This window comes from Vipera berus (assembly GCF_964194415.1).
Source record: "Vipera berus genome assembly, chromosome: 1".
Lineage (NCBI taxonomy): Eukaryota > Metazoa > Chordata > Lepidosauria > Squamata > Viperidae > Vipera > Vipera berus.
Window position 1 is genome coordinate 160,914,032 of NC_138202.1, and position 23,051 is coordinate 160,937,082.

The following is a 23,051-nucleotide window of genomic DNA, read 5'->3' on the forward strand; positions in this document are numbered from 1 at the left end:
TATGAAAAACAGCATCCAATATGTTTCACTGGCAAACGGTTGGAGGATGAAGGCCTCTGGTGAAGGTAATTCCTATTGTCCATGCATTAATGAAAAGTTACCTATGTTATATATACCTAAGCTAAGATTCAACCTGTTATCTGTAAGGGAATTGGTTAAGGTTGGGTTTGTGGTAACATTCAGAGGGGAGCAATGCACTATTGAGAGGAATGGAACCTGTGTAACTGCTAATTTGAAAAATGGTTTATTCGTTCTCACAAGTAACCAAGTTAGTACAGTTAAAGCTAACTCAATATGTGAGAACAAGAAGCCACATGATGAATGTATACATTTATTGCATAGGCGGTTAGGGCATGTAAACTTTAACTCACTACGTAAAACAGTGGAATTAGTAGAGGGAGTTAAACTGAAGCCATGTAGTAAGTATTTGAATTGCAATGCCTGTAATCAGGAAAAGAGTAAGGCAACTCCTGCAAACAGGATAAACAGCTTCAAAACAACTGTTCCTTTGGAAGTTGTGTTTGCTGATTTAATTGGACCCATGAAACCAAGTTTAGGAGGGTCATGTTATATTTTAAGTATATTGGACCACTACTCTAGATATGGTTTTTGTTATCTGCTTAAGTCAAAGGCAGATACTTTCCAACAATTTGCAAACTGGCTGAAGTTCGTGGAGAGAAAAACAAAGAGAAAGGTTCAGTGCATAATTACTGATAATGGTACTGAATTTACAAATAAGCGCTTTGTTGATATGCTACAATCAGCTGGCATTGAGCATAAATGTTCAGTGCCTTATAGGCCTCAACATAATGCTTTTGTTGAGAGACGTGGGCAAACGTTACAAGCCATGATGAGAACCATGTTACAAGATTCTGGCTTAACAGATAGACTGTGGGGGGAGGCAGCAAAATGTGCAAACCATGTTCTGAATATAGTTGTTAATACTTCTACTGGTAAAATACCATATACAATATGGCATGGTAGAAGACCAAACCTTGATTACCTGCACACATTTGGCACCCCAGCTTGGGTCCACATTCCTGCACAACTCAGGAGTAAAGGCCAACATAGGGCTAGGCAATTATACTTCGTAGGTTACGAAGCTAATCACAGATCCTATCGTTTCTGGGAACGAGGCACAACTAATGTATATAACAGTGCTAGTGCAAAATTCCTTGAGCACGTTGGTTGGGATAGGTTAGAGCAAGTAACTGTTAATACTGATCCTCTAGTGTTTGAGGACTCCTCTGATAACGTAACTAGTAATGATAATACATCTCCTGTAAATATAAAAGATGAAGAGGAGATAGGGGAGATAATAGAGGAATCAGAGGAAGGAAAGGAGTCTGAAATTCAAAGCCCTGTAATTCCTTGGCGTTCAACGCGCATCAGACATCCACCTGATCGCTATGAAGCTAGTATATGTCAAATTAGTTTAGAGCCTTCTAACTATGATGAGATCAGGATGTATCCTGAAAAAGAACAAGCATCATGGAAAGCTGCAATGAACAGGGAGTTGAAGTCTTTGCAGAATCTTAAGGTTTATCAGAAAGCAAAACTGCCACCTGGTGAGCAAGCTATAGGTTGTAAATGGATATATAAAATAAAGAAGGGAGTAGATGGAACTATAACCCATAAGGCACGTTTGGTTGCACAAGGTTTTGCCCAAACTACTGAGGATTATGACGAGGTGTTTGCACCCAGTCTAAGGGCAACTACTTTAAGAGCAGCTTTAGTATGGGCGGCTAAAAACCAATATATGGTTAACCATGTAGATGTTGAAACTGCATATCTACATGCTCCATTGCAACATACTATTTATTTAAGAATACCACCAGGATTGACCAGTGATAGAGACCATGATTGTTGGGAGTTAAAGAAAAGCCTCTATGGATTGAAACAATCAGGCTATGAGTGGAATAAATGTATAGTTAATGAGTTAAGTGCATTAGGTTTTGTAGCCAGTAATGCTGATCCTTGTTTGTTTAGAAGAGAACACAATGGAGCATTATCTTTTCTCTTATTATTCACAGATGATATTGCAATAATAACAAAAACTGAGTTAGAAGCACAAACTATCATTTCAAGATTGCAAAATAAATTCACAATTAGAAATCTTGGGAAAATAAGCCACTATTTGGGGTTAGATATTGTGAAAACGAATAGGGGTTTTAAGGTGTCGCAAGCCAGTAAAATATCTCAGTTATTAAAGAGATACAATATGGAAATGTGTAAACCAGCAAAAACTCCGATGGCTATGGATTTTAAGGACACTAATGTTGAGAGTCCTGTATTTGATAAGACTATGTACCAATCTTTGATAGGAAGTCTTATGTATCTGAGTAATTGGACTAGACCTGATATTTCTTACTGTGTAAATCAATTAGCTAGGTACAACAATAATCCAACTGTTAGACACTGGCAATCAGCTAAACGAGTATTAAGGTATTTGAAGCAAACTATTCACTACTCGTTATATCTAGAGCCAAATCGTGAGTTAATCCTTACTGCATATGCAGATGCGAGTTTTGCCTCTGATTCAAACACTCGTAAATCTACCTCAGGGTTGGCTATAATGTTGGGTGATTCTTTAATTGGATGGAAGTCTATTAGACAAAAACACATAAGCTTATCTACAATGGAGGCTGAATTTTCATGTCTATCAGTGTTATGTACAGAACTGCTAGTGTACAAACAATTATTGTTAGATATGGGTTTAAATGTAAATGATCCATTTATTGTGTATGAGGACAATCAAGCTGCGATAAAGATGGCTAATAGTGCTGCAGTAAGAACAAGATCTAAACATACTGATCTTCGTTATTTAAATGTCAGACAATGTGTCAAAGATAAATTAATACAGTTAGAGTATTGTCCATCTGATGTAAATATTGCAGACCATTTTACGAAGGTACAAAGTGCTGTGAAACACAATGCTAATTGTGAAAGAATGTGCATAAGATTGTAAGAGTTATATATTATTCTACCCAAAGGGGAGAATGTTAGGCATATGGTGTTAGCCTACAATGTTGGGTTGAAAATATATTAACCATAATGCTATGTCTTTAAGAAGTTAATTGGCCAATGGGTGTGTAAGTGTTCTCATGGCCATAAGAGGAAGCTAGGAACGTAGCTTCTCTCTCTCTCTGAATTCACTGCTCTCTACTGTTACTGTTTTTGCTCTGCTGTTGGTTTACTACTGTTGTAACCTGAACTGTGTATTGACCTCTGGACCGGTAAGAAGACTTTGTAGTTTGGATTACTCCTTGGACTGTTGCTATTGTGTATGACTTGGACTGTTTATTTTTGACTGTGCATTTTTGTTTTTACACCACCTCAAAGTAAAATACTTTTTGCTTTTAGAACTCAGTGTACTCCTGTGTGTGACTTTTACTACTCTCAGTACCCTTCCTTGTCTGTGCAACTCTTTGGTAGCACAAGGAGACCTCTGCACAATAAATTCCATAACAATTTTGAAATAATTATAAGAATACTTCCTGTGATTTGTTTAAAATCTTATTAAATATATATAAAGATTTTGAGTTGAAGTGTAATAATATTTTTCTTGGGATGAGAGAAAAACATGAAAGCAATAGCAATAGTACTTAGACTTATATACCGCTTCACAGTGCTTAGCAGCTCTCTCTAAGCAGTTTACAGAGTTGGCATATTGCTTCCAACAATCTGGGTCCTCATTTTACTGACCTCGGAAGGATGGAAGGCTGAGTCAACCTTCAGCTGGCCAGGATCGAACCCCTGGCAGTCAGCAGAATTAGCCTGCGATACTGCATTCTAACCACTGCACCACCGCACCTCTTGATAAGAGGAGATCTTGAGACTGGCTACTAAAGGCAACCAGAAAGAATTAAAGGTTAAAGTGAAGGAAGTAGGCCCACTACAGGTAGTCCTTGATTTATAACCGTAGCGGAGCTTGCCCATTAGTGTTGCAAGTCATGATGATTGTTAAGCAAGTCACCCACATGATCAACCACATGGGTGCCTCAGGGGTGAGGGAGACCTTGGAAGGCCTACCTAGAGGTGGAGGAGGGGCAGAATTTATATCTGGATAGATATTCTACAAACAGCAGCATGGTCATTTGTGATCTTGGAGTTAAAACCCATTCCTTTCCTTGAGGTGGACCTGATTCCGAGCTAGTAGCTACCGGTATATCAATCCTGTACCTAATGCAGCTAAATTTGTGTAACTGCTTCTAAGCGAAGGGGAGATAACTATAAGCCCATGGATCAAGGGGATTAGGAATATAAGTCTGTGTTGTCTTCGCAAGTCCTGCCACTTTGAAAAGAACTACTTAGTAAAGTTTATGTTATCAAAGTAAATAAGAGAGCTACGTAGAACAATCTTGTCTTTTTAAATTTAGCTCTGCCTTTACTGTGCAAGGTCAAGATGCTTTTCTCAAACAGCAAGAGACATAAGGGTGATGAACTCTTCTGGTGCCTGCAGTTTCCTTCTCTCCCCCCCCCCCCGCCCTTGAAAAAACTCCCCTTTCCTCTCACAGCAGATTCATTGGAGGCATCAAAATTTATATGAAGAAAAAGTACCGTAATACCATGGGAAGATAATTTTGAGAGGCAAATTGCTGACAAGGTTAACATACCTTGCAATGTTCTCAGGGTGGCATTACCCCGACCTCAGCAGCTGTATTTACTACTTTTGCAAAACACTAAATTGATCAGTCCTTACTAAAAAAAATTATCACATGTGGGCTTCAGACTTCAGGTCCCTAATCATTTATCTGTCGTAACCAAATTAACAAATATCAGCAAAGATCGGCAAACATCAAAAACAGTTACCGGTACTTTGCAAAATGGGACCAAAAAAAAAACCAAAACAAAAAGAATGAGTGAAAGCAGTACCAGCAGGCAAGAATTTATTTTAGCTGTATTTCTTTATATCAAAAGGCAGAGAATTTTCCAGAGCTACTGGAAACTCTACTATGGATAATTAGTATGGATACTTCTGAAGAGTTTTTGCCTATTTCAGCTTTAATGCTTTTTTTTTGTACATGCAACCGGAGAATAACGATGGAAAGTGGGACATCATAAAGGACTATAATGTTGTTTATTAGTGATCAGAAACCCCTTATGGACTTTTTGCCGAAGAAAGGAAAAAAATGAACTTGTGAGTTACAGGTTTGATTATTAGAAAGGGTAGACTATGGAACAAAGGAAATTATACTGTAATCTTGGACTTAGAGGGCAAAATATAAATGCATTTATAATCACTGTTAAGATCAGAAGCCACTTCTTTTGTTATAACTTTTATTAAAAAAAATAACAACATAAGAACAGTTCAAACAGTTCATAAACCTCACGATCGGTTTGCTTGAAATTAATTCTTGGAAAACTGTTCAGTGTAATTTAGTAGTAGTTGTAACAATGAAAAGTCCATTTTAAGCAAAAAAAAAATTCTACTTTCTTTTTTATTCACTGTTTTTCTTTATTTTCCTTCTAAAATTTGAACTGTTCTTATGTTGTTGTTTTTTTTTAATAAAAATTATAACAAAAAAAGAAAAGAAAAGTAGGACATCAGGCGATCTCCCCACTATTCTGCGCTATTGAAGAAACAATTTTGTTGGACGGAGGGATGCAACCATGTTGAAAACATCGAACTATGCACTGGAATACATACAGTGCATCGGTTTGTGCTCTGGATCCCAATGCTGCTCTTAGTCTGTAGGAGTTATCCCAGGGCAATGGCTTGATAAGGGATCTGTTGCCATATTATTAGTTGGGTGTACTTCAGTTTTACTTGTCCATTTTGCACATGCTTTACCTATGTGTTTCATACCAGGTCCAGACTGCTTTGTGTCTAGACAGTGTGAGTCCCGTGTCTCTCTCATATAACATGGCTGGGATTGGTTCTTTATTTAGAAACTGGGCAATGATTTCTGCAGCTGTGTAAGTTTCCTGCATGCTTGCTGCTCTTCAGTAAATGACAAGAAGTTGTGTGGCTAATTGCACCGGTGCTACCGCTCATGGCAGGAGGCCGTGTGGTACATTGCGCTGGTGCCGTCACTCGCCCACACCACAGCACAACACAGCACACGGCCTCCTGCCATGAGCGGCAGCACCGGCACAACACGACGCACCATGCGGCCTCCTGCCGTGAGCAGTGGCACCGACACAACATGTCACGTGGTGTCTGGTCACAGAAGAACTCGGGTAGCAGTGCGACATGTATCGGGGTGTGGGAGGCCTGGCTGCGGCGGTCCTAAGGTAAGTGGGTAAGACCCCCCCCAAACATAACACCTGGTGCCTCTTTTGAAGGCAAATAAATAAAATAAAATACGACCGAGTCTTATTTTCAGGGAAACATGGTATGTGAAGTGCTTCCCTAAAACTAGTCAGATAATCTTGCATCAAGCATAAGACACCTTATGCTTTTATTCTTTCTTTCTACAACCTATTTTGCTCAGGACTACAACCTTGTAGTCCGGAGTCCTTGTAGTTTAGAATCATAAACCTCACGATTGGTTTGTTTGAAATTAATTCTTGGAAAACTGTTCAATGTAATTTAGTAGTAGTTGTAACAATGAAAAGTCCATTTTAAGCACAATTTTACAGAAATATTGCATAAGATAGCATAGACTTATGAAATTTGCATCCAATATGCCTCTTGGAATATCTCTCCTTTTTCTTGTTTAGAGAATTCCCTGCAATTGCAGCATTCAAATCATTCTTGTATGCCTGTAGTTTGATAATTGTATTCTCATGAGATTTGGTTACTCTAGTACAGTGGTTCTCAACCTGTGGTCCGCAGACCACTGGGGTGTGTGTGTGTTGATGTTATCACAGGGGGTGCACAAAGACTTGAAGAAATGTTATGATTTGAATCTTGAGTTAAGTCTTGGGTGTCCATGGCCATAAAAGGTATTTAAAGAGGGTCCATGGTGAAGAAAAGGTTGAGAACCACTGCTCTAGTATGTGTATATATATATATATATGTATATGTATATGTGTGTGTGTGTGTGTGTATATATATATATATATATATATATATATATATATATATATATATATATATATATACGCAGTGGCTCAGTCAGTGGGTTAGGTCAGCAGTTTGGCGGGTCAAATCCCGAGTGCCCGTTACTTGTCCCAGCTTCTGCCAACCTAGCAGTTCAAAAGCACGTAAAAATGCAAGTAGAAAAATAGGAACCACTACAGTGGGAAGGTAACAGCGTTCCGTGTGCCTTTGGCATCTAGTCATGCCGGCCACATGACCATGGAGACGTCCTCAGACAAGCGCTGGCTCTTCGGCTTTGAAACGGAGATGAGCACCGGCCCCTAGAGTTGGAAACGACTAGCACACATGTGCGGGGGAACCTTTACCTTTACACACACACACACACACACACACATACTAATAAAGGTTTTTTGGTTAAACCATCAGAAAAATTCACAATGTTTGTTTTAGCATCTTCTGAATGGAAGAGATACTCTGATGTATCTTCCATTAAACTTCCATTCTCTGATAATTTAAAGTTTGTGAAATTTTAGACTTCCGGTGGCGGCGGAGCGCCGGAGACAGCCTTTTCGGGCTGCCCGCGGCTCAGCTGTGTAGATTTCACCCGAAACAGCGCCGATCAGCTGTTCGGGTGAATTTGAAGCCCCCTCCTCGGGAGAAGAGGAGGGGGTGAGGCCCCAGGTAGGGGTCGAGTTCTCCGGGGCCGCCTGAGTTTAAAGCTTGGGCGGCTGAAGGATCGAACTCCCCCGTAGCCTGGGTTGCTCCCAGCTGGTCAACGTCTCTGCTCCGGATTTCTTGGAGCAGAGCCAGGCGTTTACGACCACCCCTGCCAGAAGGAAAGACCCTGGAATAAAAGGAGCAGGCAGAGCGGTACAAGAGGAAAAGGTGAAGAGGATCTTTATTTTTACTCTCGAGCTTAATGGACTTTTTAAACTTAAAGTGAAAGTGCGTCACAAGTGAAAGTAAAAGATGGCGGCTAAACCTCCCTCAAAAACCCTTCGGAGTGCTGGAACTTCTCCGGTGCAACAGACATCGTTGCAAGCCTTGCTTCCTCCTGCTGCATTGACATCGAAGGATTTACAAGATGCCCTTGAAAAACATGCCCAGGTAATTTTAGTAACATTGGGTGATAAATTGGCAAAAATGGAGGAGAGAATAGAAGAGAGGATGGAAGAGAAATTTAGTGCGATGAGGGTAGACATTTTGTCTACAGTGGAAAGTGTGGCTGAATGTGTGCAAGGTTTGGAAGAAAAAGTGGAAGATTTGACTCAAAAAAATGCTGTACTAGAAGTAAAGGTATTGGAGAATGAAGACTTAAGAGACAAAATGGACAGAGAGTTAAGCCTTGTTCAGTTTCACCAGATGCAGTATGCTGTTAGAATCAGAGGCTTAAAAGAAAATATTAAAGAAGATTTAAAGCAGCTGATTTCTGAAGCCCTGGAAGCAGTATTGGGTCAGCCAGCATCTGAAATAAAGGGATGTATGGATAAAGTTTTTCGTGTTAACTCATGGATTGCCAGACAGAGGAAGTTACCTAGAGATGTGGTGGTTTACTTTACAAAGAGAGAAATCAGAGATGAAGTTATTCAAGCTGCCTACGATACTAAAGTAGTGGTTGCTGACCAAGAAGTTTTGGTCTTAAAGGAAATTCCTCCAAAGATTTTAAGGAGAAGAAAGGACTTTGCATTTCTTGTGCAGGAACTTAAGCAACGTGATATAAGGTTCAGATGGGAGATTCCAGTTGGGCTGGTGGCGATGTATGAAGGTAAAAGATACCGCCTGGTTACTGTGGCACAGGCGCGTGATTTCTACAATAATGTTTTAAAAGCAACCCCACTATCACTTTTGGAAGCGGCAAAGGGATTTGGTGAAGAAAAACCTCATGAGGCTGAAGATGGTCAGACAGAGGAGGATGGTGCTGGAAGGGATCAAATTACAACTTTGTTGGCTGATGCTGGAGAGCTAAGGGTGACGCGTGCTGCTTTAAAAAGAGCAAAACAAATAAAAGAACAAGACCAGCAGAAGTTTATGGAACTTTCAAAGCGTACTTACAGCGAGGCAGTGGGAGGAGCGCGGCCCAAAGAAGATAGGGCCATTGGAGAGGTGCTCCAGAAGCTTCGGGGCGACAAGAATGGCGACTAAATTCTTAACTTGGAATGTTAATGGACTAAATTCGCCTCAGAAGAGGAAGAAAGTTTTTCAATATTTAAAACAATTTAAGACTGATGTTATATGTTTGCAAGAAACGCATATTAGGGCTATGGACCAAAAGTTTTTACTGAATTCAAGATTGGGTACGCAATTTGTTGCCTCTGCAATGAATAAGAAAAACGGAGTGGTTGTTTATGTTAAAAGTGCTATAACAGCGGACTTAATTGAAGCAGATAAGCATGGAAGATACGTAATGATAGATTTGTTGTTAGAAGGTAAAAAAACGCTTTTAGTTGGACTGTATGCTCCTAATCAACAACAACAACAGGCTGACTTTTTTAGCTCACTTCATACAAAGCTTACTCAGTTGGATTACAAATCGTTTATTTTTATGGGGGATTGGAATGGCGTTTTGGACGTACAGATGGATAAGGCTGGTTTTTTTAAGCGTATCCCGTGCCATGCCAGACTGCCTAAGTCTTTTTTTGAAATGAAGGATGATTTGGAATTGCGAGACATTTGGCGTGACACACACCTGCATGAAAAGGATTATACTTTTTTATCTGACAGACATCAATCTTTTTCTAGGATTGACTTCATTTTGCTGACTAATGACTTTTTTTCTAGGATTAAGAAGGTAAAGATCTGTGCAAGAGCTATTGCTGGCTAATAGATTGATGAGGGTTCTGCAACGGGTGATTCATGGGGATCAAACTGGGTTTATTAGTGGTAGGCAAATGAAAAATAACGTGAGGCATATAGTTGATGTGTTGGAATTTTTGGAAAGGAACAACCAGATCCCTGCGGCGCTAATTTTTTTAGATGCTGAAAAAGCTTTTGATCAATTGAATTGGCAATTTTTGATGAAAGTTTTAGATAAAATGAATTTTGGGGATAAATTTTTGCAACCAATTAGGGTATTATATCAAAAACAAACAGCTCGAATAATAGTTAACAATAGTTTGTCAGAAGTATGTAGTATTGAGAAGGGTACAAGGCAAGGGTGCCCGCTATCGCCTTTGTTATTTGTGTTAACATTGGAGATATTATTGGTAAAAATACGAAATTCGGAAAGAATTAAGGGTATACGGATTAGAGATCAGGATTATAGATTGAGAGCGTTTGCAGATGATCTGGTTGTTACAGTGACCCAGCCGGAGAGCTCTGTTGTGGACCTGATGGAGATAATAATGCAATATGGGAAGGTTTCTGGATTTAAAGTTAATGTACAAAAAACTAAAATTTTGGCCAAAAACATGACAGCATCGCAAAAGGCCCTTCTAGAAGGGTTAACTGGATTTGAGATTGTCAAAAGGGTCAAATATTTGGGGGTGCTTTTGTCGCCCTCTAATACAAAATTATATAAAAATAATTATGAAAAATTATGGGGAAAAATCCAAAAAGAAATGGAGAGTTGGGAAAAATTGCAATTGTCTTTACTGGGAAGAATTGCAGCAGTGAAAATGAATGTCCTGCCTAAATTTTTGTTTTTATTTCAAATGATACCGATTCTTAAGAAAGATTCTAACTTGGAGGAATGGCAGAGAGGTATCAATAAATTTGTTTGGGCAGGGAAAAGACCACGAGTCAAACTTAAGATCATGCAGGATACTCGTGAAAGAGGTGGTCTTAAAATGCCTAATTTTAAATTATATTATGAAGCTGCTGCGTTAGTAGGTATAAGTGATTGGATTAATTTGACACAAGAGAGATTATTAAATCTTGAGGGCCACGACTTGTTGTTTGGTTGGCATGCATATTTGTTGTATGATAAGAAGGTAGATAATGTGTTTAGAGTGCATATTTTAAGACAGGCATTGCTGAGAGTTTGGAAGAAGTACAGACACAAGCTAGACTGCAAGATACCATTGTGGGCAATTCCAAAACACGCAATAGAAAATATACATGCTGGTTTCAAACATGATGTGACTACGTACAAGGAGATTCTAAACTTGGAAAGAAATGTCTGGTGTTTGAAACCATATAGTCTCTTGCGAGATGAGAAGATTGTTCAGAATTGGTTTCAATATACCGTATATACTTGAGTATAAGCCGAATTTTTCAGCCCACTTTTTGGGCTGAAAAATTCCACTTCGGCTTATACTCCAGTCAACAAAAAAACTTACCGAGGACTTGTGCGCGGCCGAGGCTTTGGTGCTTCCGGGATCGCGCGCACCTCTCCCAAGCCACTGCCGTCCGAGACCTGCCGAAGTTTGGGGAGGTTTGGGGAGGTGCGCGCGCACCTCCCCAAACCTCCCCAAACGGCAGGTCTCCGTTCCTCCGCACCCTGCCTGCCTGCTTCTTTCCACAGCGGAAAGAAGCAGGCAGGCAGGGCGCGGAGGAACGGAGACCTGCCGACGTTTGGGGAGGTTTGGGCGCCTCCCCAAACCTCGGCAGGACTCCGTTCCTCCTGCCAACGTTTGGGGAGGTTTGGGCGCCTCCCCAAACCTCCCCAGGTCTCCGTTCCTCCGCGCAGACCTGCCGACGTTTGGGGAGGTTTGGGCGCCTCCCCAAACCTCGGCAGGTCTCCGTTCCTCCTGCCGACGTTTGGGGAGGTTTGGGCACCTCCCCAAACCTCCCCAGGTCTCCGTTCCTCCGCGCAGACCTGCCGACGTTTGGGGAGGTTTGGGCGCCTCCCCAAACGTCGGCAGGTCTCCGTTCCTCCTGCCGACGTTTGGGGAGGTTTGGGCGCCTCCCCAAACCTCCCCAGGTCTCCGTTCCTCCGCGCAGACCTGCCGACGTTTGGGGAGGTTTGGGCGCCTCCCCAAACGTCGGCAGGTCTCCGTTCCTCCTGCCGATGTTTGGGGAGGTTTGGGCGCCTCCCCAAACCTCCCCAGGTCTCCGTTCCTCCGCGCAGACCTGCCGACGTTTGGGGAGGTTTGGGCGCCTCCCCAAACCTCCCCAGGTCTCCGTTCCTCCTGCCGACATTTGGGGAGGTTTGGGCACCTCCCCAAACCTCCCCAGGTCTCCGTTCCTCCACGCAGACCTGGCGACGTTTGGGGAGGTTTGGGCGCCTCCCCAAACCTCCCCAGGTCTCCGTTCCTCCGCGCAGACCTGCCGACGTTTGGGGAGGTTTGGGCGCCTCCCCAAACCTCCCCAGGTCTCCGTTCCTCCGCGCAGACCTGCCGACGTTTGGGGAGGTTTGGGCGCCTCCCCAAACCTCCCCAGGTCTCCGTTCCTCCTGCCGACGTTTGGGGAGGTTTGGGCACCTCCCCAAACCTCCCCAGGTCTCCGTTCCTCCGCGCAGACCTGCCGACGTTTGGGGAGGTTTGGGCGCCTCCCCAAACCTCCCCAAACGTCGGCAGGTCTCCGTTCCTCCTGCCGACGTTTGGGGAGGTTTGGGCACCTCCCCAAACCTCCCCAGGTCTCCGTTCCTCCGCACAGACCTGCCGACGTTTGGGGAGGTTTGGGCGCCTCCCCAAACCTCCCCAAACGTCGCGCAGACCTGCCGACGTTTGGGGAGGCGCCCAAACCTTCCCAAACGTCGGCAGGTCTGCGCGGAGGAACGGAGACCTGGGGAGGTTTGGGGAGGCGCCCAAACCTCCCCAAACGTCGGCAGGAGGAACGGAGACCTGCCGACGTTTGGGGAGGTTTGGGGAGGCGCCCAAACCTCCCCAAACGTCGGCAGGTCTGCGCGGAGGAACGGAGACATGGGGAGGTTTGGGGAGGTGCCCAAACCTCCCCAAACGTCGGCAGGAGGAACGGAGACCTGGGGAGGTTTGGGGAGGCGCCCAAACCTCCCCAAACGTCGGCAGGTCTGCGCGGAGGAACGGAGACCTGGGGAGGTTTGGGGAGGCGCCCAAACCTCCCCAAACGTCGGCAGGTCTGCGCGGAGGAACGGAGACCTGGGGAGGTTTGGGGTGGCGCCCAAACCTCCCCAAACGTCGGCAGGTCTGCGCGGAGGAACGGAGACCTGGGGAGGTTTGGGGAGGCGCCCAAACCTCCCCAAACGTCGGCAGATCTGTGCGGAGGAACGGAGACCTGGGGAGGTTTGGGGAGGTGCCCAAACCTCCCCAAACGTTGGCAGGAGGAACGGAGACCTGCCGACGTTTGGGGAGGTTTGGGGAGGCGCCCAAACCTCCCCAAACGTCGGCAGGTCTGCGCGGAGGAACGGAGACCTGGGGAGGTTTGGGGAGGTGCCCAAACCTCCCCAAACGTCGGCAGGAGGAACGGAGACCTGGGGAGGTTTGGGGAGGCGCCCAAACCTCCCCAAACGTCGGCAGGTCTGCGCGGAGGAACGGAGACCTGGGGAGGTTTGGGGAGGCGCCCAAACCTCCCCAAACGTCGGCAGGTCTGTGCGGAGGAACGGAGACCTGGGGAGGTTTGGGGAGGCGCCCAAACCTCCCCAAACGTCGGCAGGTCTGCGCGGAGGAACGGAGACCTGGGGAGGTTTGGGGAGGCGCCCAAACCTCCCCAAATGTCGGCAGGAGGAACGGAGACCTGCCGACGTTTGGGGAGGTTTGGGGAGGCGCCCAAACCTCCCCAAACGTCGGCAGGTCTGCGCGGAGGAACGGAGACCTGGGTAGGTTTGGGGAGGTGCCCAAACCTCCCCAAACGTCGGCAGGAGGAACGGAGACCTGCCGACGTTTGGGGAGGTTTGGGGAGGCGCCCAAACCTCCCCAAACGTCGGCAGGTCTGCGCGGAGGAACGGAGACCTGGGGAGGTTTGGGGAGGTTTGGGGAGGCGCCCAAACCTCCCCAAACGTCGGCAGGTCTGCGCGGAGGAACGGAGACCTGCCGACGTTTGGGGAGGTTTGGGGAGGCGCCCAAACCTCCCCAAACGTCGGCAGGTCTGCGCGGAGGAACGGAGACCTGCCGACGTTTGGGGAGGTGCGCGTGCACCTCCCCAAACTTCGGCAGGTCTCCGGACGGCGGCGGCTTGGGAGAGGTGCGCGCGATCCTGGAAGCACCGAAGCCTCGGCCGCGCGCAAGTCCTCGGTAAGCTTCGGGCGGTCACTTGCTTCGCGTCTCCTGAGGGAAGGGGGGGCGACTGGAGCGGGCGTGTTTCCTCGCCTGCTGGGCGCCACGATTTGCCCGGGGAACGCGCGGGCCCCGAATGGCAGCGTGGAGCGAGGAAGCGGACAGCCAGGGCTTCCCCGAGAGCCGCGGCCACACAGGGTATTCCTGTGTATTCAGGCTTGCAAAATGGCGGATCGAGCCTCTGCTGGCGGCGGAGGCTTGCAGAACGGGTACTCAGCTACGGGCCAGGTGGAAAGAAGATCAGAAAAATGGTTTTACAATGACTGATGAAAATCTGATAAAGCAAATCAGAAATCAGGGTCCAGCACATATTAAACGGATATATCTTGCATTGATAGAAATTGACTCAGAAACAGAACTTGTTAAGGATTGTATGATAAAATGGGCCCAAAATATTCAAGAAGTTATTACAATGGACACGTGGGAAAAGATTTGGGTGAGGAATGTAAAATTTACACAAGCTCAAAATCTAAGAGAGAACTTTTATAAAATGTTTTATAGATGGCATTTAGATCCTAAAAAGCTTGCAAGCATGTATCCGAATTATCAACCAAAATGTTGGAGGTGTGGTGATGAAGATGCAACATATTTTCATGTATGGTGGACTTGTAAAAAGGTTAAGGCCTTTTGGATAAAAATTTGGTGGAATATGCAGAAGATTTTCAAGCAAAGGATAAAGTTTTGTCCGCAACTCTTCTTGTTGGGAATAATTACAGATGCTACGGTTGTGGACACTAAGTTGATGTTGAATTTAATCACGGCAGCAAGACTTTTAATAGGTCAGTATTGGAAGAAAGAGGAACTGCCGACTATAGAAGAATGGACTTTAAAGGTTTCCGACCTGGCAGAGATGGTAAAGATTTCGGCTTACTTGAAAGATCACTCGCAAGAACGTTATATTATGGAATGGAGAAAATGGGTTGAGTACATCCAGAACAAATATAGGGTTAAGAAGTTTCATGTAGCATTTGAATGAGTCTCCCTTCGCTTTTTCTTTCTTTATTTCCTTTTTTTCCTTTCTTTTTTCTTTTCTATATATATTTAATATCATTAAGATTTGTATTATCCTGTATAAGCTAGAGAGTGATGGATTTTAGAGTTTATGGTTGTTAGTATATGGTTGTTTATGATTGTTTTTCTTTTCTATACCTTGTATTTAGCTCTGGGAAGTCGGGGGGGGGGAGGGGGGGAGGGGGAGGGAGGGAGGGAGAGGGGGAGGGGGGACTGTTAAAGATAAACTGTATGTTAAAAGTTTTCAATAAAAAAAAAGTTTGTGAAATTTTAGAATATTTATATATTATCGTTAATTCTTGAGCATTAATTTGTCTGTTGCCCTGTAGAAAATAAATCTAGTAACAAAATGGAGGCTGCACTCTTCATCTTTTAGACATGATGAGGGTTAAACCCAATTCCTCTTTGCCCAATCCCATCAGACCCACATTGACCCAAACAAAGCCCCTCTGTAGGCCCATTTAAACCAAAGGATAGAAGTTCATAGCACAACCACGAGTAATTAGCATGACCAGTACAAAAGAGAGAGGTCTTCTGATATTTCAGCTTTAATCCTTTTATGTACAAAATGGCAGCAGAATAGAAGTGGAAAGTAGAACAATGGTGATCCTACTTCTACTCTACACCATGAAGGAAACAGTCTCATGGGTGGGGATGATCTTGGTATCCAACATCAAGAAGGCTTTCCTTTCAATTTTGGTCCAGAAAATGAAAGCTGCTCTTTATTTGCTTCATTAAGTTTTTCAAATTAGATAAACATTCCACTGCACCAAGTGAAGAGCAAATTCAGTTCTCAAGGTTAGACAGATAGTTTAAGTGCTACAGATGTATTGTTTACAGAAGAAGATTGAGCTCTTGACTGACTTCAATATGCTGACAGTACATAATAATTATTAAATTAAATAATAAACTATACCCTCTGGACAGCCTATAGCTGTTTGAAAAACGGCCATTTCCTAGCTCCTAACACAATTCTTTACAAAATTGTTTTTAAAGACCCTAACAGTTCCTCCCAACAGGACAAGGGAAATTTACTCCAACCTGTAAGCAAAATTCCATATGTGTTAACATTACATGTTTTATCCAAAATCCAAAAGAAAATGCCCATAATTACTACCTGAACATAACTCTAAATAATGTGTATACTTTTCTTCTAAGGAGATAATTGGTGAGATATGTACACTTTCAGCATTTCATATTTTTTTGAATATAAACATTTAAACTTGTTAGTCCTAACAACATTTCTAGTCCTGTAATTCTGATTAAAACAAGCATCAATACCATTATTTTTATTCTTTAAAAAAATAAAAACTACTCTCATGAAAAAAGTTTCATACTTGAAAAATAATAGGATTAAGTATAGCATATTTAATACAGGTGTAACATTTCAACCACTGAATTTAGACAGTGACTGCCAACGTTACTGCTTTTTGGTACTCATTCCTAACATCTATTGACAAATAAATACTTGGCAACTTAATGCAAAATGTAACATTTTCTGTTCTAATTAAAGGATAACCCCCTATGCTTATAATTCATGGATGAAGAGATATGAGCCTTTAGAACATAATTTCAATATGCCCATTACCAATGCTGGGAATTATCATTTAGCTATCAAATTGCCTATTTGCATACATGGGAACTTTAGTCCAAAACAACAGGTTTTTTTTTGAAGGATGCAGAATTTGGCATGCTTTTTCTAATCTACTCAACAAGCAATTCCAATGCAAGACTATGTTGCCAAGAAAAGTGATACCACTGTCAGATTTAGCCTTTTCTGTTAGCATTTGGTGAGGATATTTAAAGACCCTGTTAATTACAGCACAGGACAACTTAAAAGAAGGACTGAAACATTGGCTTTACTTTTAAGCCGTAAGCTTCTCTTGATGTACACCTGAAGTTCATACCAATTTTCTGTTCCATACAGTGTCCATAACCACTGTCCCACTGCATCCCAAAGCAAACCTCCTAGCTTGCCTTCTCCAATCTAACCTGTCTGAATATAGTTGGACTACACTTTCCAGAATTCTAGAACAGAGACCAATATTACCACCCCATTATTTTCACCATGAGTCTTCGCTCTTAGTGCAACAGCCCCGCCATTATAGCTTTTCATCAATGATCAAGTTCTAGGAAAGAATACTTTCACAGACTTTCTTCAAGCACTAAGGCAATAGTAATAATCCTGGGCTCCTATACTCTGAGGCAGGCTCCTCAGGAGAAAAAGCAGCATGAGGGACTTGTTGTAGTAACTTGCAACCTTCCCTGCCAGCTTCCTCACTGACTTTACTTGGAGGAAAGCGGCAGGGAAGGTGACAAATGACAATCACATAATCATGGCTCACTGCAATGTTGTAGTCTTGAGCTTGGCACCCAAGCACCCATCACAATCCCCTGACTGTAGAGGTGTTGCGACAGTCAGAATTTCAAGGACTGATCCTAAGTCCATTTTTTTCAGCACCGCCGATCATTGAATGAATGGACATAAGCTAACGGTTGCTTCTATATGTTTGGAGAAAGCTATAGGTATTTACTTATTAAATTTATATGTTGATTTTTCCTTCCAAAATGGATTTAAGAGAACCAGCAGTTCTTTGACCTGTTTCTAACTGACCAAGACCACCACTCTTATCTAGTGTTTGTTTACTATCATCCGGTTTATAACTGATATCAGACACTTTATTAAGAGTAACACTTCCTAGAATGATAGTTACAGGTATAATAGTGTAGTAATATCTGGAGGCTTTATGTTTAGCTGATGGGGGGAAAAGTATGTGATTAACAATGTAAAAGTGAAATGAACTCCATCATCTACTATATATCCGTTTCTCTTCATTCTCACTGCAAAAGAAATTCAGATTCTTGGAAAACCCTTTGTTATTCTGGTTTGCGTGCTCAATGCCTGCTGTGCCACATCTGTTCATGTTTTCTTTCATGTGACTCTGAACAACATATTCCATAACAGGATTACATGGCAGAAATGCTATGTAGTAGTTTTAAAAATTTATTCAGCTGTGGTGGTGCAGAGGTTAAAATGCAGTACTACAGGCAAACTCTGCCCACAGCCTAGAATTCGATTCTGACTTAGACCTCCATCTTTCCAAGGTCAGTAAAATGATGACTCAGATTGTTGGGGGAAATATGCTGACATTGTAAACCACTGAGAGTGTGCTGTAAAGCATTATGGGGCAGTATATAAGTCTATGTGCAATTGAATATATTTGGTAATGCCTACATTTATTTTTTTGCCACCTGAAAAAAAAATTCTGACATTTTGTTAATGATTGCTTCTTTTGATATATTTACTGCTCTGCTAGAGCTTTATATAACACACTCAGCAGAAGACAGCAGTAAACTTTACAGATTTTTTTACTAACACAACTGTAAATTCAAGAATGAAGACCAGAAATAATAAGGCCCTGGAAGATTATTAAGATTTTGTGGCTGACTCTGAAAGATAGAGTATGTGACTTTTGTTTTCTTAGATATTAAACAGATTACTATTTAAAAAAATAACAGGGATCCTGTAAAAATACTGTATATATAATTTTCAGGCCAGAAGAAAGAAAATCCTCAGTATGTGCTGAAATACTTTATTGGTTCATTTCTGCTTGGCTCTTCTCATTTGTGCAACAGACGGGAACTAACTAAGATTTAAAAAAAATGAGCATAGTGAATAGTGGTCTATGACCATAATAAAAAAAATTGAATTGAGCATAGTGCTTGAATCTCAATCCTTGTTTTCTTGCACCACATACAAAAAAGAATTGCAAATCAGAGTTTATGAGGCAATAAGAAACCACTGACTAACATGGACAAGAAAAGAAAATAAGCCATTGGTCTATCACTAGCAATGAGCTTTCCAGTAATCATATAAAATCTCTTCCAGCAAAGATAACAATGCATAACATTATGGCACCATAATATACCAGCACATTAACGATGCTTAAGCTTTTATAGATTCACAAGTCACACTGGGAATTAACCAGAGACAGTAATATTAGTGTGATCTAAACACTTCAAAATGTTCTCCCATACATTTTGAAGGACATCTTTTGAAGAATAAACAAAGCCTTAGTGACCATTATTAAAGCAATGCTATTGTGTTGCCTCAACAGGTGGCAGCACCTGATTGAAAGCTAAGTGACACCAGTTTATACTTGAGTGTAAGAACCATAAGCAAATACCAGGGCTATGGATTAGACCAGGGGTGTCAAACTGCCGGCCGGTTGCATCATATGGAAGCCAAACCCATTCGAGTTCCAGCAATGCAAAAAAGTCACCATAGGTCGTGACATGTCACGTGACGCGGAGAGTTTGACACCCGTGGGTTAGACTAAATTTTTTTTAAAAAGAATAATGGGTGAAAACAGTGACAATCACTTCTGTACTGTTGCCAAGAAAATTGCATGAATATATCAAACTTGATTGGAAGAAGTCACGTGCATTGTTTTATTAATAATCACTATCTACAAACAATTCTTTCTCTCTCTCACTTCTGTTCCCCTCCTTTTCAACTGCATCTTTATCCTGAAAACACAGTCCTTGCCAGTTGTTAGATGAAATAGAAATACTCCACAATAAAAAGGTGTCACAAACATCTTTGCTGTGTTAACAATATAACCTGTTACAAAACTTCTACTACAGTCACAGAAAATCTCACCCAGGGTCATTAATTTATATTCTTCAGATTCAATTCACAATACAAAACTGATGAAAGAAATTTAATATAACCATCTTAGCCTTAGACTAAATTATGTCCAAACATCTTAACAATTGTAAAATATATTTCCATAGTTATATTTGGAATCTCCCAGATACTGCTGGAAACATTCTGTGAACAGTAAAATTAAAGGGCTATAGACACTCTTGTAAAGAGCAAAGGTACAGATATAAAAACTACTGCAGCAGTTATGAGTTTGAAAATGAAAAATTAAGAACACACTTCAATTGTTAAAAACACATTTGGTATAAATTATAATTATACAAAATAACTCACTTGAAAGCAACCCCAAGTTAAGAATGCTGTGAGTTATTTATGTAATGAACGTTGCTTCCCCAAATGATATGTTAGTGTCAAGATTATTTTGCTTCACTTTACTGTTACAAAATGCTTTTTAATTACTGTGCTAAGTTAGAAATGTGTGCCATTAAGCTTAATAATTAGTTTAAATAAATTAATATGCCAATATATAAAACTTGCCCAAATTAATGTTTTATTTATAGGACCATTTTCTTTGCTGCTAAAAACACACATAATCAAAACCAAATGATACAAAACACAGACCCTCTCTGTGCGTGCAGACACAAACATTAGCAGAGTGTTTTTAACCATCTGTTTCCGAGAAAGAGAGAGATGCTTTTTCAAAATAATTTTTAAATAAATTATATACAAATATTTGCATCACACCGATCATCATTCCTTCTGGAAGAAACACATTTTTAAAAAATAAAAATAAAAATAAAAAATAAAAAAGCAAGCTCCTCGCTTGCAGGGGCAACTTCTCTCTGACTTCCCAGAAAGGACAGCGAATGAATGAACTACTATGCCAAGCTGAGGCGTTTCGGTTTTGTTTTGAGAGAGAGAGGATGGATGGATGCCTTACGTACAAGCCAGATTGGGGGAAGAGAATGAAAGAGATGAAAGAGATTGCCCTGAAAACTCTAGTACTTCGTACTGCAAATGCCAACCAACCATCCAAAACCCCCCCGACAGTGCCTGAAGAAGCAAGTACACACACACACACACACACACACACAAACACGGGCTCTGCTTGGAGTGGAAACAATGGGTGAGAAGAGAAAGAAGGAAGTCTTCTCTTGCTCATGGCCAAACCCAAAAGAATCCGGAAAGCCCAGCAAAAGAGAGAGAAGGGCGAGCGCTCCTTCCAGCCCCTTTCAGGGCTGCCTCCCGTTTTTATTTTATCTACCTGTGGAAGGAGGGAAGAAAGGTGAGAAAGAGAGAGAGAGAGAGGGGGGGCAGCGCTTACTCACCGAACAAGGTGAGAGCCATCGTCTCGGCTCCGCGCTACAAGCGGGATCGCCTGGGAGGTTATTGAGCCAGACCGGCGGCCGGACCGGAGCTCTGCGGCGCTCCCATCAGCGAGGCGGGCTGACAGCGGCAGCGGCGGCAGCAAAGCAACAAAAGAGCAGAAGCAGCCGCTGCAATAAAAGTTATCGCCGCGATCGCCCGAGCCCTTTGCTGCTGGCCAAGGGGAAAGCGTCGGGGAAGGTCGGGGTTAGGGAGAGGCTGCGCCAAATCCCGGGAGGCTCGGAGGGGAAAAAAAACTTCGGGAGCAGCGGACAGCTGTTGCCTCGCCGAGCGGCGCTTTGCTCCCTTTCGGACGGCGCTGCTCCCACCCTCTCCGGCTTCAGCCTTCAAGCGCTGGGAGCCATCTTGCTTCGCCACATGACTGGCTTCCCCTCCCTCCTGTCTTCGCGGCTTGCAGTTCCCTGAATGGGTTCCCATGGCAACGGGGATTCGTGGGCCACCACCTTCCTCCATCCCTGAAGCCTCCGTCGCCCCTCGGCGAGGCGGGCGCTGTCAGCTAGGAAAGACGGCAGCCTACGGACGGGGGGGTCAAGGCCTCTCGGTGGGATTGCAGTTTCGTTTCGATCGTTGAAAGCATGCAAAGAGGGGAGCGGAGGTTTCTACCTCTCGCTGCTCCTTGAACTATACTTCCTCCAGATAGTAGAGGATTGAGTTCCAAGCTCTGACTATATAGGGAACTGCCTCCCCACCACCACCTACTTGCTTTTTATTTAGCGTCTTTTACTTCTCCTTATATGTAAAAACACGGTCCCCATGCAGGGCTGACTCCTTCCATCAGCACAGTTGGTAGCAGAGATTAAAATACCTTGCTTTACCTGTAACGTGAAGAATACGTTGGAAAGGGGGAGGGGGAAATCACCCTAAGTGAAAATGCAACTGCACCTAAATGAGAATTAACAAAACTTGGGAAAATAAAACTTGAACACATTTTAGAACCTGATTAAGTTCAGTAATTCTTAAATGTTGGCCCAATTACCCGTCTCCTGCTCTTGAATAATACCGTTTACCCCCACAAAAAAAATACCTGTAGTTTTAGGTACATAATACTCAGTTTACCCACAGTTTAAAGACTGTGATAACATTTAAATGCCTACACATGTATAGGGTCACCAGTGGTCCAATGTTGCCAAATTTTTTGTCGTGTCCTCCATCCAGCACTCATAGCCCTAAAATCAAATTATGCTTTTCCTTGTTATTATTCTTATGGTGGTTGCATAAGAATAATTTAGACTGGATTTAGCATTTTTGTCCGCCAACTGAGTCCTTTCCAAGGATCTAGGAGAGGAAGAAGTTGTTTAATAATATTAAAGGTATTGTCACAGGATGTAAGTTGTTCCAAGTAAATGTGATTGATTAGGGCATGGGTGTCAAACTCACGATGTCATGTGACGGGTCACGACGTATCATGATTTTTTTCCCATTGCCAGCAATGGGGTGGGCACGGTTTTGGCGTGACGCATCTGGCCCGTGAGCCGGCAGTTTGACACCCCTGGATTAGGGTAATGCAGAAGGCTCACAGAAAGTAGGAAGGATATTTCAAGGAAAGGCACAAGACAAGACAGCATGATCCAGAACTGGATTGTGGAAGAGGAAGGTTGGGGTAGTATAGATTTAGTCTGGCAAGATTCTGTTTATATGATGCACGCAAATAAAGAGCAGTACTTTGGCTTGATCGTTTACATGGTTCATGGGTTAGGCTTGACAGTAATTCTATCTTTTGCAATTGACTGAAGGTGATTTTGCCATTGCCAGGGTTGTTCAAGGAGTGCTCCAGATTTTTGGAATTACACCCAAAGTGCCTATTGCTATTGGTATTATTTTTACTCTTTTTGCTATAATAGTTCTACATCTATATGCAGACCTTTACATT

At 42.7% G+C, this 23,051-nt stretch overlaps 1 protein-coding gene across 1 annotated transcript in view; it reads right to left on the bottom strand.

The window, feature by feature from the left end:
- Positions 1–21,142, bottom strand: part of CHN1 (chimerin 1) — a gene marked incomplete at its 5' end in the record, with an annotated part of 127,843 nt that extends 106,701 nt beyond the window's left edge. Inside the window, one exon of the mRNA XM_081313976.1 lies at positions 21,124–21,142. Coding sequence (XP_081170102.1) covers positions 21,124–21,142 — 19 coding nt within the window. The remainder of the gene's footprint in view (positions 1–21,123) is intronic.
- Between the last annotated feature and the right edge of the window lie 1,909 nt (positions 21,143–23,051).